General features: G+C 49.5%; 1 protein-coding gene across 6 annotated transcripts in view; it reads left to right on the plus strand.

Annotated features, from left to right (window-relative positions):
* Positions 1-17,667, plus strand: part of LRSAM1 (leucine rich repeat and sterile alpha motif containing 1) — a 34,907-nt gene that overhangs the window by 787 nt on the left and 16,453 nt on the right. For 3 of the 6 annotated variants that reach the window (XM_079112906.1, XM_079112910.1, XM_079112907.1), the window contains 14 exons: positions 139-294; positions 1,443-1,546; positions 1,848-1,904; positions 2,564-2,608; positions 3,601-3,678; positions 5,744-5,812; positions 7,694-7,778; positions 8,679-8,800; positions 11,998-12,088; positions 13,935-14,065; positions 14,407-14,436; positions 14,764-14,886; positions 15,223-15,362; positions 16,230-16,274. In XM_079112906.1, the coding sequence (XP_078969032.1) occupies positions 1,475-1,546; positions 1,848-1,904; positions 2,564-2,608; positions 3,601-3,678; positions 5,744-5,812; positions 7,694-7,778; positions 8,679-8,800; positions 11,998-12,088; positions 13,935-14,065; positions 14,407-14,436; positions 14,764-14,886; positions 15,223-15,362; positions 16,230-16,274 (1,088 nt within the window). In that variant the 5' untranslated portion in view covers positions 139-294; positions 1,443-1,474. Of the gene's footprint in view, positions 1-138; positions 295-1,442; positions 1,547-1,847; positions 1,905-2,563; positions 2,609-3,600; positions 3,679-5,743; positions 5,813-7,693; positions 7,779-8,678; positions 8,801-11,997; positions 12,089-13,934; positions 14,066-14,406; positions 14,437-14,763; positions 14,887-15,222; positions 15,363-16,229; positions 16,275-17,667 lie in introns of those variants that run through there. The other 3 variants (XM_079112908.1, XM_079112909.1, XM_079112911.1) reach the window with 3 other exon arrangements.

Below are 17,667 nucleotides of genomic sequence, written 5' to 3' on the forward strand. Positions count from 1 at the left end.
ATTCGGGAGGAGGTAGGGAGAGCTGGACGTCCTCAAGAGAGTGAGGAGTAGCTAGTCATCAGGGAGCCAGAGAGAAAGTGATGGTCATTTAGAAGGACTGGGGAAGGGCTGTTTTTAGATCATTTCCCATTCCCACAGGCAGGTGGGTGACAAAAGGACTCTGAGCTGGCTCTGCAGGCCTGGCAACCTCTTCTGATCGTCCCCGCCCAGGGGCGGATACCCGTGATCTCTACCCCGCCCTCTGAGGACCAGTTGTCTTCAGCTGCTCTGTTCCCCTTCTTCCTAGCTCTTGTAGTAAGTAGTTCCTTAGTCAGTGTCATTTGTACAGTGCTTTGTGACTTCCACTTATGGAGCAATTACACTGCTAGGTACTGTGCTGTGGGCATCACATACGTTGAATCATTGGATCCCCACCACGCCCCTTTGTTGATAACATCATTACTCACACTTTACAGATGAGGAAACTGAGGCTCTGAGAGGTGAACCAAAGTGATACAGTTGATGGGTGGTTTGATCTTGGATTCAAACCCAGTAATATTTTATCTCAAAGGCTGTGCTGTGAACCATACACTTCCATGGGCAATCGTTTTCCTGGCCCTTGCTATCACTTATCCATCATCGATAGTTGCAGATAGGAGCAGGGTTCCAGGGTGGGTTTGCTGCAATCAGGCTGTGTAGCCAGATCACTGAACTTGGTTTCTACACTATAAACAGTGCTGTGATGAGAATCAAATAGAATAACTATCAAAACTGTGAAGGTGGTAAGGTGCCTGAGGATTGTTGGATTTGTGTGTGTGTGTGTATGTGTGTGGTATTTTTATGGTACTGGGGATTGAACCGCAGGGGTGCTCTACCATTGAGACACATTCCCAGCCCTTTTTAGTTTTTATTTTGAGACAGAGTCTCACTGAGTTGCCCAGGCTGTCCTTGAACTTGCAATTCTCCTACCTCAGCCTCCTGAGTAGTTGGGAATACAGGTGTGTGCCACTGTACCCAGCTCTGAGGATTGCTTTTTAACTTTTACTTAACTCAGATCTCTTTGGTTATGATGTAGATGAGCTCCCAAAGTCATGACTGAATCTAGTTTGGTGTTTCTGAGGCCTAGAAGAACCTGAGGAAACTTCCCTAAGGTAGAGGGGAGATGGGGTCCAGGATGGGGCTCAGTGGGTCACAGTGGGTCAGTGACAAATGTAGGCCTGAGCCCAGGTTACCTGGCCTGCCTCTGTGCTCTTTTCACCCCATCTGCTACTTATTTTTTCATCCAGAGCATTGAGCACTACTGTGTAGGCTCAGGGTGCTGATGGACAAAGGAGACACAGCCCTGCCTGCTTGGAGCTTAAGTCTAATAGACCAGCTGCATGCTCTGTGCTACTGTACCTCCTGTTTCAAGAGTCAGGGGCTATAACGAATTCCCCAGGCCCTAACTTGTCTTCTCTGACCAGTGTCCTGAAGATTGCTCCGGGAAGAAGAAAAGATGCCACTCTTCTTCCGGAAGCGGAAACCCAGCGAGGAAGCTCGGAAACGCCTAGAGTACCAGATGTGCCTGGTGAGGGAAAATGGGTTCCCTCCACTCCTCTCTGCCTGCCCCAAGCTGTGCTCCCTCCCTTCTTCCTCTCCCAACCCCTACAGATGCACTTCCCCTTAGACTGAGCACCCTCATTCCTTGTTGATGTCCCTGCTGGACCTCAGGCTCTGGGGAAGCAGGGCTCACCCACAGGATGGACTGGTGGAATCACACTGTGCTGTGTCCCTTGCAGCTCCTCAAGTCTATGTTTCTTTGCCTGATTTGTCCACTCCACAAGGGTGTTTTGTTTGCATGCTTTTAAAAAAATTCTTTTTTACCTTAGGCAAAAGAAGCTGGGGCAGATGACATTCTTGACATCTCTAAATGTGAACTCTCAGAGGTAAACTGAGGGTAGTGTATGGGCTATGGATTTGATTTGTCCTGTGTTCTTAGATGGCATGTTCTCCAGAAAAGACAGATGTGGAATGGGGCTTTAAAACAAAAACAAAACAAACAAAAAAACAGAAGCAGTAGTCCAGAGATGTTTCCTTAGATTCCATTCTTGTCCAAAATAATTGAGATGATCCTTTGGACACAACAGTCTCCAAGAGTCAAGAACTCTAGCTAGAAAATGTACCCACACTATGTAAATATTATGAATATGCAAATGGTATGCTGTTACTCTATGTACAAACTGAAACAACATGTATCCCATTTGTTTACAATAAAAATAAATAAAAAAAAAAAAAAAAGAAAAGAAAACATACTCACAGATTCTTCAGATGTTGAAAAGTCAGGATTCTTCAGCCCCTGACAGGGTTCCTGGTGGGAACCTGGTAGGCAAAATAGGGCAGGGTCCCTCCTGCCGGCTGATGGGGGGCAGGGCTGATCTCATCCCCAGCATCCTCCTTCCACCACCCTCCTGCCATGGACTGCTCTTCTCAGCAGATTTTGCTCCTGCTCCCTTCTGCCTGCCTCTTCCTCATGTCAATGCCAGGCAGAGAACAAATGAAAACTTGGCAGGAGAGGAGGATCTTACTCTTCTTTATCTTGTCTTAGATCCCATTTGGGGCTTTTGCAACCTGCAAAGTTCTACAGAAAAAGGTGAGCTGATTCTTCATTTTCAGAGAATTGCTTACTACATGTTTGCTTGTCTAAAAAGCATGTGGGATTTTAGGCGCTGTCTTCCTGGCACAGATACCTCCTTCTCTTTGGCTCTTCCCCTGTTGGTCTGCAGCAGGGCTCACAGTTAAGAGAGCAGGCTCTGGGGTTGGACAGCCCTGGGTCTCTTCTGTGACTAGCTCTGTGACTTGTGTAACTTCCTGAAACTCTTACATCTCTATGAATATCTATGAAGGTATTCATAGTTCTACTCTCCCATAGATACTTTGAGAATTTAGGAATGGTAGATAGAGGATATAATATCTGTCACGTAGTAAACATTTCTTAACCCCAGTGATAATAACAACAGAAGCTACACCCATTTTACCCTGGCCACACAAGGGAGCTTAGGAGGGGAGTGAATGATTTTTCAGAAGCACAGCGCAGCTTTAGCAAATTTGGGTGCAGCAAGGCACTTGTGCTCTAAGTGATGTATGTAAATGAAGCAGGTAAGAAGTGTTCCGTACCAAGAGCATCATGAGCTCCTTGTCCCCGGAAGTAATAAAGCAGCAGTTGTTGCCTGACACACACGGCAACGAGTGACAGGTGGCACACTCCCCAGGTGCCCATCCTGGGCTGAGGACTTTTTGTCTGTGGCCTTGTTTAGTTGTCACAGCAGCCCTGTGAGGCAGGTACTTTATTATTCTCTGTTTCCATGAAGATGCTGAAGCTGGGAAAGGTTAAGATCAGGAGAGGTGATTCCTTCTCAGAATGGAAAGCAGAATTAGACCTCTAAATTCCAGATCTTAAGGTCATCTGATTCCACATTCAGATGTTCTGTGATGCTAAGAGCATTCCTGTTTCATGTCTGGGAAAGTGGAGACCCCAGGGGACAGCAGGGCTGCTGTGCATCTTATGCTGCACTGACACTTGCCTCTGACCTTCCCTTGCTGCACTTCTGCCACCTGACTCTTCCTCCACTCTTTGCCTCCCAGGTATTGATTGTGCACACGAACCACCTCACTTCCCTGCTTCCCAAATCCTGCAGCCTCCTAAGCCTTGCAACCATCAAGGTACTGGGGCGCCGTCCAGGCATCAGGGACTCTGTGTGGTGTTGCAGGTAGCAGTTGGGTTTCTGTTAAAGGTTATGCCACTTGTTTTTGTTGCTATTATTGTTTCGGTCATACTGGTAGTTGAACCCAGGGGCTATATCCCCAGCCCTTTTTATTTTATTTTGAGACAGAGTCTTGCTAAGTTGCTGAGGCTGGCTTTGAATTTGCAATCCTCCTACCTGAGGCTCCTGAGTCACTGGGATTACAGGCATGCACCACCACCCCTGGCTCCAAATGGTCCTAATATAATAAATGGTCAATCTGGTATTTGATCAGCCTGCTTTACTGGGCACTTCTGGGTGCTGTCCATGAGGTGGAATGATAAAGATAAGCAAACTAGGTGGTTCCCATGCTAAGTGAAAAACTAAATCCTAGATTGGTTGCAAGTAAATTAGCAGACAGTGTGGAAACAGATGGTCCCAATTAAGATGGAGGGACATCCAGGACATTGTGTGATCAGCATGTGAAAATCCCTCCTGACTGCAGGTCCCTCCTGGACAGGGGCCGGGGCGTAATCACAACATATGCAAGATGTCACCCAGGATTGTTCTGCATGAATGTGACCTTGTGAGAGTTGGTGTGCACGCTGAGAGAAAAGAGGGGCAGCACAGACATCCAGTGTTCTTCACAGTCAACTCTGGGTTGTAGATGGGGGATAGTTTTTACTCTTTTTTGTTTGGGTCCAACATGTTTTTGTTTTTTTCTTTTTGTTGTTATTGTTGTTTTGTTTGGTTTTTAAATTTTTTTAGTTGTTGATAGACCTTTATTTTATTCATTTGTTTATATGTGATGCTCAGAATCGAACCCAGTGCCTCACACATGCCAGGCAAGCGCTCTATCACTGAGTCACAATCCCAGGCCTATTGTTGTTTTGTGTTGTTTTTCCTTTTGTGGTTAAACCTGGGGATTAAACCTAAGGCCTTGCACAAGCTAAGCCTGTGCTCTACTGTTCAGCTCCTCCCCCAGCTGAGGAATGATTTTTTTATTCAGGAAAAAAAAGAACATTTAAGCCTGGTGTGGTGACATACATCTATAATCCCAGCAACTCAGGAGGCCGGGGCAGGAAGATCACAAGTTCAAGACCAGCCTGGGCAAATTAGCAAGCCCCTGTCTCAAAATAAAAAATAAAAAGGGTTTGGGATATAGCACAGTGGTAGTGCCCCTGAGTTCAATCCCTAGTACAGAAAAAAAGAGAGAGAGAGAGAGACATTTAAAATATATTTAATATTCCTATTCGTAGTTTTTATATATATATAATGTATTTTATGTATACGTATGTGTGCATGTATATATTTCTTCTTTGTCTTTTTTGCTCATTTTAATTGTTAAAAAAAATTAGTAGGCCAGGCAGTGGCACTTGCCTATAATCCTAGCAACTTGAGAGACTCAGGCAGAAGGATCACAAATTTAAGACCAACATAGACCATTTAGTGAGACCATCTCTTAAAAATAAGATAAAAAGGGATGGGGATATTGCTCCAAGGTAGAGCACTCCTGAGTTCAATCTCTAGTACTTAAAAAAAAAAAAAAAAATAGCAATTAAGCAAAGAAAAGTTGGGGCTAGGGATGTCATTCAGTGGTAGAGAGCTTGCCTAACCTACGCAAGGCCCAGGATTCAATCCCCAGCGCCACAAAAATAAAGAAGGGGAGAAACCATTCAGTTTTGCACTCTGGAGGACCACTATCACTATTTTATTGCATATTTGATAGGGTTTTTTTTCTGTGGTGATATATTCGATGCTACGGGATGTTTTTACTTTTTAGCCTATGGATAGGATACACATATGTTTTATATTATATTTCTTTGGCTTATCAGTAAAAATAAAATCTTGATAAATAAAAGAAGGAAATGGCATAACCATTTGAAAAAGGAAATGAGATGGGAATGCTGGATTTAGTGGGAGAGAGAGTGTGGGTTCGGTGGTTTCAACACAGCAGCTTGAGCGGCCCCTGTCATCTAGCTGCTCTGAGCCTGGAATCCCAGGGGCTTCCTCAGTGATGTCTGATAGCTCTCTTCCCTCTTCAGGTTCTGGATCTCCACAACAATCAGCTGACAACCCTTCCTGAGGACATAGGGCAGCTGGCAGCCCTGCAGGTAAGGCTGTGGAGGCAGAAACCCACCTCCACGGTGGGACGTGCTGGGTGTGCTCTTGCCAGTAGAAGCAGGCTGCACCGGTCCTGGTGCCATCTTGCAATTGCAGTCTGGGCATGGGTATTTTTGGGCCCTGCTTTTTGGGACTTCATCATAAGCTTCCATAGCTTTTCAGAAAAAAGCAGTCTTCATCCTAAGGATGATGGCTGTGCACTCTAACTCACGTCTCACTGCTGTCTTGCCGAAGCAGCTCTGCACTGAGCACTCACTCTGTACGAGTCCTGAGATAAGCCTGCCCCTGGCATTACCTACCAGTGTTAGCGTTGCCCCTGCTCTACAGAGGAGAACGTGGCTTCCATTGCGCTGAGGCTGAAAATCTGCTCTCTTCACCAGGACCAGACGATCCCATATAGGCTGGGAGCATAGCTCAGTGGAAGAGTTCTTGCTTAGCAGGCACCAGGCCCTGGGTTCCATCTCCAGCACTGCAAAAAGAAGAGGACCCAGCTGTCCTTCCAGCCTCCTCTCCTTCTCTCTCCCCTTTGCTTGCTGTGATCACCTCCTAATACCCTCTATCCTCTGTCCCCACCCAGCAGAGCCTCCCCTTTTATTGAAGTGATCCTTTCTGCAGCTGTTTGTGGGGCTGTCCTTCCCCTATTAGCTTAAACATCTCTGTGAATCCTCCACAACCTCCTCAAGCAGATCCCCTTAGTCCTCTCTGTTCCCACCGTGCTTGTTTCCCTGAGAGCACTCTATAATTGCAATCTATAATCATTAATTAGGTACTCACTGCCTCACCTGTGGAATGATTTCTCTGAGGGCTGCCCCTTTGCCTAGCTCACTCTCTGGCACATGGAAAACACTAAGGAACAGTTTCAATGAACCACCCCACCATGTGGGTGATGTTATGGCATTTTATAGAAGACAAAACAGGTCCAGAGAGATGACCGTGACTATAGAGAACCTGTGGCAGAGCAGCAGTGATGGTTCCCACTTTGACCCACAATGTGTACTTGTCAGAGGATCTTGAGGAACCTTGCTTTTTTTTTTGGATTGGAGGTTGAACCCTGGGCTGCTCTACCACTGAGCTATATCCTCAGCCTTTTTTATTTTTCACCTTGAGCATGGTCTTGCTCAGTTGCCAAGCCAGTCTGGAACCTGAAATCCTCCTGCCTCAGCCTCCTGAGTTGCTGGGATTATAGGCCTGTGCCACCGTGCCCTGCGGGACCTTTTTAATATGTATATTTTTGTAGAATTGATGCATTCCCCTTCTTGTAACTTTTGGGTACCTGTCTATAAAATGCAGACCTCTTTTGGCTCATCAAATATTTATCTGCCCCATTCTTTGAAATGGTGGCTTAGCTTTCCATTGCACTAATTTTTAATGACTTCATAGTGTGGCATCCTGTTGGCCTCCCTGACCTTGCCTCACAGCATCCTGGAGGGAGCAAGGCCTCAGGAACCCACTAAGCCCAGCTCCAATCCCAGCACCACCAGCTCTGGCCTTGAGACCTCAGCCGATCACATCGCTGTCTGTGGCTCAGTTCCCTTTCCTCAACACTGTGCTGCCTCGCCCAGCGCCCAACTCTGTTGGCCCTTCCTCCTCCCTGCTTGCACATTTTGGCTAACATAAATGATGGAGCCTCAGCCAGAACACATTTTGGTCTTGGCCTTGCTCTCTTGGACACATGACACTCCTCTGAGCTTGAGTGTTTTCTCTCTCTATTGGGATCACAACAATCCACATCTGCCTCACTGGCTGACAGGAGCAGCTCAGGGCAGGTGTGTGCAGTGCTTGGAGGATACCCGACCTGAAGCAGAGGTGAGGGGTACAGAGGTAGTCACTGCTGTGTGTGCCTTCTCGTGTCACTTCTTTCTCTTTCTTAGGTATTGAATGTGGAAAGGAATCAACTGACATATCTCCCACGCTCCATTGGGAACCTGATCCAGCTCCAGACCCTCAATGTGAAAGGTAGGGGGCCAGGAAGGCTTGTCCATGTGACCGTAGGTCAGCTCTGGGCCAGCCCAATTGGGATCCACAGAGGGCTCTGCCTGGAGCCATTGAACATGACACTCTAAACTGAACTGACCTCCTGCTAGGTCTGTGCGTCTCCATGGTAACCAGAGAGAAGGTGTCTTGAGGGCTCCTGTGACTCCTCAGAGGCAGGCCTGTGAGGAGGAGGACAGAGGGCAGTGACAGCTATGCTGAGGCTTGGTCCTTCGTATTATCATGAGGAGTGGTGGGCAAAGAGTGGACTGCCTGGCCAAGGGCCAGGGAGGAGCCATGGCAGGTTCTGAGTGGCATGTCACACCCAGTGAACATTGCCTACACGGTCAGCAAGTGGCCAGTCTCCTGACAATCCCTGAGGAGGCAGAGGGCAGCAGAGTTGTCCCCAGGCTACAGATGAGGAAAGCACGGCTCAGAGGGCGACAGAGCACCCAGTGAAGTGGTGGTGAGACAAGATTCTGACCCAGCGTCCCTGGCTCCAGAGCCCCAGCCCCGCCCCAGCACCTCCACTTCCACCTGCCGTCCGGCAGTACCCTGCACGGAAGCCTCAGCTCATCTAATGGCGGCATGTGACAGTGACGGAGATAGTGGCACCCCAGCTGTTGATCACTAACCACTGACAGGAGCTGGACCCGGGACCTCACAGTCATTGTTTCGCTGAATTCCTCTGTGCTCCTGTGAGGCCAGATAGTGTCCTCCTCCCTGCCTCACAGATGAGGAAACTGAGACCCAGGGAGGTGTCATTTGTCCAAACTCACTCAGTAGTGAGTGGTGGCAGAACCTCTCTGTCCCCTGCTCCACTGAGAATTGTGGGTGTCAGGCAGGACTCTGGGGTGCTGAGCTCTGCCACTGGTGTCTCTCTAGACAACAAGCTAAAAGAGCTGCCAGACACCGTGGGGGAGCTTCGAAGCCTGCGTACTCTCGACATCAGTGAAAACGAGATTCAGAGATTGCCACAGATGCTGGCGCATGTCCGAACCCTGGAAGTAAGTGGGGAGCCATTCTCACTTGGGGCCCCCTCTGGTGTACCCCATTCCCCCATTCCCAAGGGCCTGCTCTGTTCACAGTGTGCCTGGTCCCAGACACCCCAAGGCATGGTCCTTAGAAGCTCACAGTGACAGTGATATGTGGGCATTTGTAACAATATGACTTTTGCTGCCATCACGGAGGCAGGAAAACAGTCTAGAGTAAAGAAGAGGGAATGCTGAATCTGGAGGGGCTACGCTGTAGGAAATCCATGGTATTCGAGCCAGACCTTGGAGAGGAATGAGATTTTGAGATGTAGACATGGACAACAGGAGCTTCTGGTAGAGCGGGCAACACAGGAGAGGCAGGAGGTGGGAAGCACAGGATGTGGTAGGGAGGGGTGAAGTGACTGGAAGTTGCTGGGCCTGGGGCCCAGGTCATCAGCCCAGGGAACTGGGAGGGAGGGCAGGGGCTGCAGGGGTGGGTTGGGGTCTGGACTAAGCATGACTGTGCAGAAACCAAATCTCCCTGGAGGAACCCTTGTGAGTCAGATCAGGCTGGCATAACAAAGAACCATGGACTGGGAGCTCATGCAGAGAAATTTGTGTTCTCATGATCTGGAGGCTGGAAGTCCAAGATCAGTGTTGACAGGGTTGGCTCCTCCTCAGGCTTCTCTCCTTGTCTTGTTCCGAGGCCTCTCCTTCCCTTGACTTCACATCATCTTCCTTCTGTGCATGTTGGCATCCAAATTTCCTACAGTCGTATTGGATTAGAGTCCACCCAGCCTTTCTCCAAAGTCACATTCTGAGTCACAGGGGAAGGACCTCAACATACATGTAAATTAGGGGGGACATAGTTCAGCCCACAACAGACACCAACACAAGGAGCCCCCTCAGAAGGTGGGCTCTCATGATTGTGACAAGATGGCTCCCACTTATCTGAAGCTTTCTAGAGCTAGGCACTTGACTTGTGTTAGCTCTGAATCCTTCCAGAAATCTTTTGAAGCAAATACTGTTGTGGCACTTTGAAGATAAAGAAACTGAGGCATGTGGGGTTTCCAGAGCTCACCCCAGACTACATGACTCGCCATAACAAGGTGAAGCGTAATTCAGCCTGCTGGTTTCCGATGCCTCCGTTCCCCACCTTCTGCAACTCCATGTCCAGGGTGACTTATCCACTCGCAATGAGGACAGTCAGGCTGAGCATCCCGTAGTCCCCTGATTCTCTCAGTATATCACCTCCCTCAAGCCTGACTGCTGTTGCAGTGGCAGGTACGCTCAGAGGGGGCAAAAGGAGGCGGCCCCTCAGTGGCTGATGTCCTCCTACCCAGTGGCTGCACTTGGAAAGTACAGGGTACTCAGGGCAGGCTGCAGATAGGCCAACCCAAGGTCGTTCCATGAGAATATTCTGCGAGGGCGGGAACTTGTGTATCTGTGCTGTCTCGTCAGTACACCGCGGTGGCTCTCGAGCACTTGAATTGTAGCCAGCGTGCCCAAGGAACTAAATGATTTTATTGAAATTTAATTAATTTATGTTTAAGCAGCCACCATATTGGACAACACAGCTCAGAGCACATGTTCCTGACCCTGAAGCCACCCTAAGACATGCAGGAGCGCTCTGGGGGCTGGGGTGTGGCTCAGTGTGGAGCACTGCAGAAGCAGCTCTGGGAGGAATTTCCTTCCGATCATTCTTTTAGAAAAAAAGACTTTGGAGCTTCTTGGTGGCACCTTGGACAAGGCTTTTTTTAGAATGAGAGAACAACAGCCATTCTTAGTGAGACCGCACCACGTGCAAGGTTGTATTCAACTGCTCTCATCAATTATCCACAGCACATCTTACCTGTGTGATGCTGAGGAAGCCATGGCTAAGAAGCTAAGTGACCTGTTCAACGACACACAGTGCCAGGGTTGAGTGTCTTTAGAGTGACTGTGTCCATAGCTGCTTCTCCTGCCAATAATGGAAACATTCAGTCATCTGTGCTGGCAAGAGGAAGGTGCTGGCTGCCTGTGGCTGCTGAGCACTGGAAATGTGGCTAGGGCATATTAAATTTGATGTAAATTTAACTATTTAAACTTTAAATGTAAATTTCTATACATGCCTTGCAGCCACCGTACTGGGTGGGAAAGCCCAGAATTCCCACTTTCGAGCCACCTCACTTTACTGACAGTAACTAGTATCACCCAGCTGGGGTTAGTTTGCGTTAGATTCTGCTTCTGCTCTTGGGCCCCTGGGTCCCTGGCAGTCATCTCCTCTGCCCTGGCACAGTCTCCACTCAGCAGACAGTGTGTACTCCCTCCATGCCTACCATGTGTGAGGGCCGCACTGGCAGGCCTGCGGGTGGGGCCTGAGCCACCTTCCTACTCAGGGACAGCTTCTCACTCCAGCACTCCCTGGCCCCCAGGCCTTATTTGTCCGTCCCAGGTATAGAAGATCTCAGCTTAAAGGGCCTCAGGTAAACTGCTGGCATTCAGAGGGACCAGTAGGCCTGTGGAAAGGCAGGTTGGAAGGAGGAGGGCTGCACTCAATCCACCTCCTGCCAAGGGTGGGGCAGCCTTGGGGTGTGTAAACCAGACCTTTGGTCCTGGGCTTCTTACATGCATAAGCGTATGTGTGTGCTCCGATAAACATCCTTTCTCATTTTGAAAGTCGTGTAGGTATTGTTAAAATTTCAGATATTAAAAAGATTTCACAGCTGGGTATGGTGGCTCAGGCCTGTAATCCCAGGCTCAGGAGGCTGAGGCAGAAGGATCACGAGTTCAAAGTCAGCCTCAGTAACTTAGCAAGACCCTGTCTCAAAATAAGAAATAAAATGGGATGGGGATGTGGCTCAGTGGTTAAGCAGCCCTGGGCGCAATCCCTGGTACCGGGGGAAAAAAAAAAAAGATTTCTCATAGACAGTTCCCATAATCTCCCCGTTAGAGGAAACCGCTTCAAGTTTGAGACAAACCGCCCCCTGTTGTTTCCATACTGTACCAACGTCAGAGGTATAGCATATTTTTTTACCAGAGTTGGAATCACATTCTTACCCATCCCGTAAGTTACTTTGTTCACTCACTTGCGTATTTGTCCCCAAGAGAGCAGGAGAGTCTGCTGCGTGCCAGCTCCGCCCAGGAGCTGGGAAGGCTCCAGGCACACCTAGGCAGAGGAGGCAGGTGGCTTGCACTCCTGCTGAGTGGTGAGGTGAGGCACAGAGTAAGGAGGGCCCCTGTGTCTGCAGACGCTGAGTCTCGATGCCTCATCCATGATCCACCCGCCGCCGGAGGTGTGTGGCGCCGGCACCACGGCCATTCAGCAGTTCCTCTGTAAAGGTAAACACAGGCCATCCACCTCCAGTGGCCACCCTGTGTCCGCCCAGGTGGAGATGGTCACAGTCCCTGCCAGTTCAGAGCTCAGGGTCTGGAGAGGGAAACGGAGGGAGCAGAGTGGTGCCCTGGGGTGAGGTTGGGGCTGCAAAGGCCCGCTGAGAACTGGCTAGCGGACCTGAGGGCTGGGCAGGACTTGGAGACAGAAGGAGGAGCGCCGAAGGCCCTCAGGGGAGGCACGATGGAGAGGAGGCCTGTGGGGCTGGTGTCCTGGAGCCCAGGGAGGAAAGGTGGGGAGGCTCGGCTGGTGTCCATGGGAGATTGGATTTCACAAGGTCAGATTCAAGGTCATATTCGCTTTTTACAAAGGTCACTCAGGCTGCAGTGAGAAGGGATTGGAGGGGGCAAGAATGAGTGGAGGACGGAGGCAGCGAAGAGGCCATTGAGTCATCCATGGGAGGGAGGGAGGTGGCCTGGTCTTGAGGAAGGACTGGACAGCGGAAGGAGCTAAATCTCTGAATTCCTGTGCTACCGGGCTGGACATTCCCAGTCTGTCTGGTCACTTGTGGGCCTCAGAGCATAGCTGAGATCCATGCACGGGTCATCTGACATCTGACGAGGGTCCATTGCAGAGCGATGGGGTTGGATGGTCTTTTAATACCTGAGTGACCAGAGCAATGGGGACAGTGAACCCTGGGCTGGGAGCAGCTCGGTGGTGAGGCCCTGGGTTCCATCCCCAGCTAACAAAGAAAGAACGAGAGAAAGAGGGAAAGAGAAAGGAAGAAGGGAAGGAAGGGAGGGACAGCAAAGCCTGCTGATCAGATGGATGAGCAGCAGAGCTCGTTGCTACTTTAATGTCGCTTCCTTGATTATTTGAATATTTGTATGTCTACTGCTCATTTTTGGTATTTCTAGTCAATTGTCTATTTGTGTCCTTCCAAAGTGGAGGATAATTCTAACTACATCAAAATTTTAAAATTTGCTTTTCTCAAGCCAAGCGCAATGGCGCAGGCCTCTAATCCCAGCAACCTGGGAGGCCAAGGCAGGAGAATTGCAAGGTGAAGCCCAGCCTCAGCAGTTTAGCAAGACCCTGCTTCAAAATAAAAAAAATAAGAAGGGCTAAGAGGTAGAACTCCTCTGGGCTCAATCCCTACTACTGCAACATAAATAAATAAAAATAAAAACATTTTATTTCTCTCAGATGGACACCAGCATCCATGTTAAAAAGAGGGGCTGGGGAGATAGCTCAGTTGGTAGAGTGCTTGCCTTGTAAGCACAAGGCCCTGGGTTTGATCCCCAGCACCCAAAGAAAAAAAAAAAAAAAAAGACAAGTTATCTCCTGGAAGAGGACAGTTGCAACATACATTACAGACCCAAGGCTGTTAACTATAGTATGTAAAGATCTGAAAATCAGCAAGCAGTGCAATAGGAAATGAGTATAGGGCCTGAATCCTTTCAGTTTTCACGGAAGGAAACTATGTATACAGAAGGGCCCGAGAAGGAAGGAGGCTCACCCAAGGTCCTACACACCCAGGAAGTCATTAGCACAGCTGGACTCAGGGCCCAGGTTTCTCTGCCAATCTCAGGCTTTCCTACTACCTGGTTCTCACCTGGAGGAAAGGCAGACCACTTGCCCATATATTCACTCAGCTGACACTAAGCACATGCCCCATCCCAGGCCCAGAGGCTAGGACCAGTGGACAAGGTGGGGGCCCCACCCAGGGAGGGTGAGAGTGGTATGGAGAGCTGGGCGGGTGGGCTGCTGGGGAGGAATGGGAGAGGAGGGGAGCAAGGGATTTGGGAACAGACAACTTCAGGTCCCTCCTGGCCGCTTGTGTCCCATCTCTTACAGAGTCGGGGCTGGACTATTACCCCCCTTCTCAGTATCTGCTGCCAGTTCTGGAGCGAGATGGAGCTGAGAACCCCCGGGACAACCCTGATGGGCCCACAGACCGACTCTCAAGGGAGGAGGTTGAGTGGCAGGTAAGGCAGGCCTGCCTGGTGCTGCGCACACGCGTGAGCCTGCGTTGGAGCTGCCGGCATGAGGGGATGTTCAGAGCCCCCAGATTCCCTACTAAACTAGAGCTTCCCGCCATTCAGACCACAGCCTGTCTTCTTTAAGAGGTCTGCAGTGGGCTGACTGACCGTCAGCTGTTTGGGGATCCTCTCTGTTTCCCAAACAAACCATACCCCTTGCCTCAGGGCCTTTGAGCAGTCTGGGGTGGGCCAGGTCTACCTGAGGCCAGGCCACTGAGATTCTGATACTTGTGCTGTTGAGAATCATAGCTGTCCCCTTCTCCTGACCTCCATCTCTTCTCCCCCAGAACAGGTTCTCTGACTATGAGAAGCGAAAGGTAAGAAAATGCCTCTTCCTCTTCTCTGATCTGCTCACTAAAAATCTCAACTCTTGAAATATTTGAGGAAAGAGCTTCTTACTGGCTCTGATTCGAGGCTGGAAGTGTGCTCCCCTCTCGCAGGCATTGTCTCACTGCATCCTCTGCTGCCTCAAGAAGAGGCAAGCTCAGAGCAGGAGGCCAAGACAGGCTCTAGACCCCCAGCCTCCGGTGGGCAGCGGTTGCTCAGCACTCACCTGCAGCTATGCTACTCAGCGTTGCCCTGCTCCTGTGTCCTGGTGCCCACAGGGCCCATGCTGGCAGTCACCAGCATCTCTGTCCCTGCAGGAGCAGAAGATGCTGGAGAAGCTGGAGTTTGAGCGGCGCCTGGACCTCGGGCAACGAGAGCATGCCCAGCTGCTTCAGCAGAGCAGCTGTCAGAAGGACGAGATCCTCCAGACAGTCAAGGAGGTGTGAGCAGCCCAGGCGTCAGACTGTGGCCCCCGCCGGTGGCCTTCTGACGTAGGCCAAGGACCCCTGAGGTGGGAGGGCAGGGCGATTAAGCCCTCACATCTGCCCCTGGTACCTGAAGAAGAAGGCCCTAACCCATTCCCCCAGGCCAGCCTCAGGCACGAATGGGCACTTGAGGTCCAGCAGGAAGGGACCCACCCAAGAGCACACAGACTGGACCGGCATGGTGGGCAGGAAACCCAGTCTCCTGGCTCCAGTCAGAGCCTCTCCTTGGCACATCAGGGCTTTGCATGTGCGTTCCCAACCAACTCAGGACCTCTGCCTCCCGCCCCATAGGAGCAGTCTCGGCTGGAGCAGGGCCTGAATGAGCGCCAGCGCTACCTGGACGCAGAGCGGCAGCGACTGCAGGAGCAGCTGAAGCAGACAGAGCAGAACATCGCAAATCGGATCCAGAAACTCCTGCAGGAGAACCAGAGGTCAGTCATGGCCCTGCCTCTGGCCCAGAGTCCTGCTCTGTATGCCACCGTTTGAGAGCCCGGGATGGAGGTCCAGCCCTCCTCATGGTCTGCACTCCTACCCACGCCTTGCTGCTAGGGGCTTCAATTCACACCAACGCCCAGAGAGAGCCTTACCCAGACATGCAAGGTCTGCTCTTGTCATGGGACTTCTCTGATTGAACTTAGAGCTTTGGCAAATGTTTCCCTGCTGGCTCTGAGTCCCCTCTGTAAAATGGGTGGCTTTAGCAAGGTAGCTGGGATCTCCACCTATTCCAGTATTTTGAGTTCCAAGTAGGCTTTTGCCTGAGGGCATTCACCCCACAGTGAGATTTAGCTTAACGAATTCTGTCCTAGGTAGGCGCTACTAAGAGCAGGTCTTGGTGGGGCTGGGGAGAAGGGAGCCAGGTCGAGATTTCAGGAATCTTGAGAATGTCTAGTTAGGGGGCAGATTGCAGGAAGATTCCAGAAGCAGATTTTCGCCTCACTCCCTGCTGCCCCCAGGCTTCCTTCTTTCCAGCCCTGGTTCACTTGGTCCTCCATCACCTGTCAGTTACAAAGTCACTGAGTCCAGGAGAGAGACCATTTGTGGGCGCTCACTTCATGTTTATTTTCTCATTTGCTCTTTACAAACAGCCCAGGAAGTTTTTTGTCTGCTCTTTTGGTTGCATTTCCATTTCACAGGTGAGGCCATCTGGGCTTGGAGTGGATTTCCTGGCCTGGAAACACAGAGCTCCAGGTGGCAGGGCTCAGACACTCAGCCAGGCCCTGAGGCCCCGGCACAGCAGTGCAGCGAGGCAGGGCAGCACTGTGGGAAATGGGCTGGTGACTGCCTCGGTCTCTCCACAGGCAAAAGAAAAGTGCTGAGATTTTGAAGTCTCTGGAAAATGAGAGGTAAGCGTTCTTCCAGGGAGTGCAGATCTGGGAGAGAATGTCCCTGTGAATCTCCAGGAGATTATCCCAGAAAGTTTTCTTAAAGCTATAAAGAGATTCACTTTGTCAGAAGGATGGAATTAAAAAGAATTGCTGTGTCAGGAGTGGCAGAACACACCTGCGATTCCAGCAACAGGGAGGCTGAGCTAGGAGGATTGCCAGTCCAAGGCCAGCCTTGGCAACTTAGAGAGACCCTGTCTCAAAATAAAAAATGAAGAGGCCTGGAAATGAGGCTCCGTGGTAGAGTGCTGCCTAGATGTGCAAAGCCCTGGGTGCAACCCACAGTACTGTAAAAATAGATAGATCAATAAATAAACTGTCACTGCTTTCAAGTTCTTAAAACTCACGTGTACTCCTGAGAAAAATTCAGAGACGTGAATAGGATGGATACATAATGTATATTTCCAGTAGTAAAAATATAGAGGGTCTGGGGTTGTGGCTCAGTGGCAGAGCGCCTGCCTGGCACATGTGAGGCACTGGGCTCAATCCTCAGCACCACATAAAAATAGATTAAAAGTGAAGATATTGGGCTGGGGAGATAGCTCAGCTGGGAGAGTGCTTGCCTTGCAAGCACAAGGCCCTGAGTTCAATCCCCAGTACTGCAAAAAAAAAAAAAAAAAAGAAAGAAAGAAAAATGAGGATATTGTGTCCATCTACAACTAAAAAAAATTTTTTTTAAAAATACAGAACAAATCTACATTTATGGAAAGAAAAAAGAAATAAATGCATTTGTCCATTGGTGTCTCAGGGGGATTGGTTCCAGGACTACCTGCAGATGCTCAAAGTCCCTTATGTAAAATCGGGACGTATTTGCATATAACTACCACATCCTCCTGTATATTTTATCTTTAAATAAGTTATAATGTCTAATACAATGTCAGTGCTGTTTAAATAGCTCTTATATTCTATTGTTTAGGAAATAATGACAAAAATATGTGCTGATTCAGTACAGATGCAGTTTTTTTCCACACATTTTTGATCCACAGTAAATTGAATCCACAGATGTGGAACCCATGGATATGGAGGGCCAACCATGTTCTGCACTAGGGAAAATACTCATGTTGCTAACTGGAGAAGTGGTGGGCTGTATTTAAAGAAGAATATGCCAATTTTCATTTTAAAGAGACACTTTCACCAGGAGTGATTACACATGCCTGTAATCCAGTGATATGGGAGGCTGAGGCTGAGGCAGAAGGAAGGAGGATCACAAGTTCAAGGCTAGCGAGGTCCTAAGCAACCTAGTGAGACCCAGTCTAAAACTAAAAAATAAAAAGGGCTGGGGATATGGCTTAGCAGTAGAGTACCTCTTGGTTCAATTCCTAGTAACACACACACACACACACACACACACACA

The sequence above is a fragment of the Sciurus vulgaris genome (assembly GCF_902686455.1).
Source record: "Sciurus vulgaris genome assembly, chromosome: 15".
In the NCBI taxonomy this organism is placed as follows: Eukaryota; Metazoa; Chordata; class Mammalia; order Rodentia; family Sciuridae; genus Sciurus; species Sciurus vulgaris.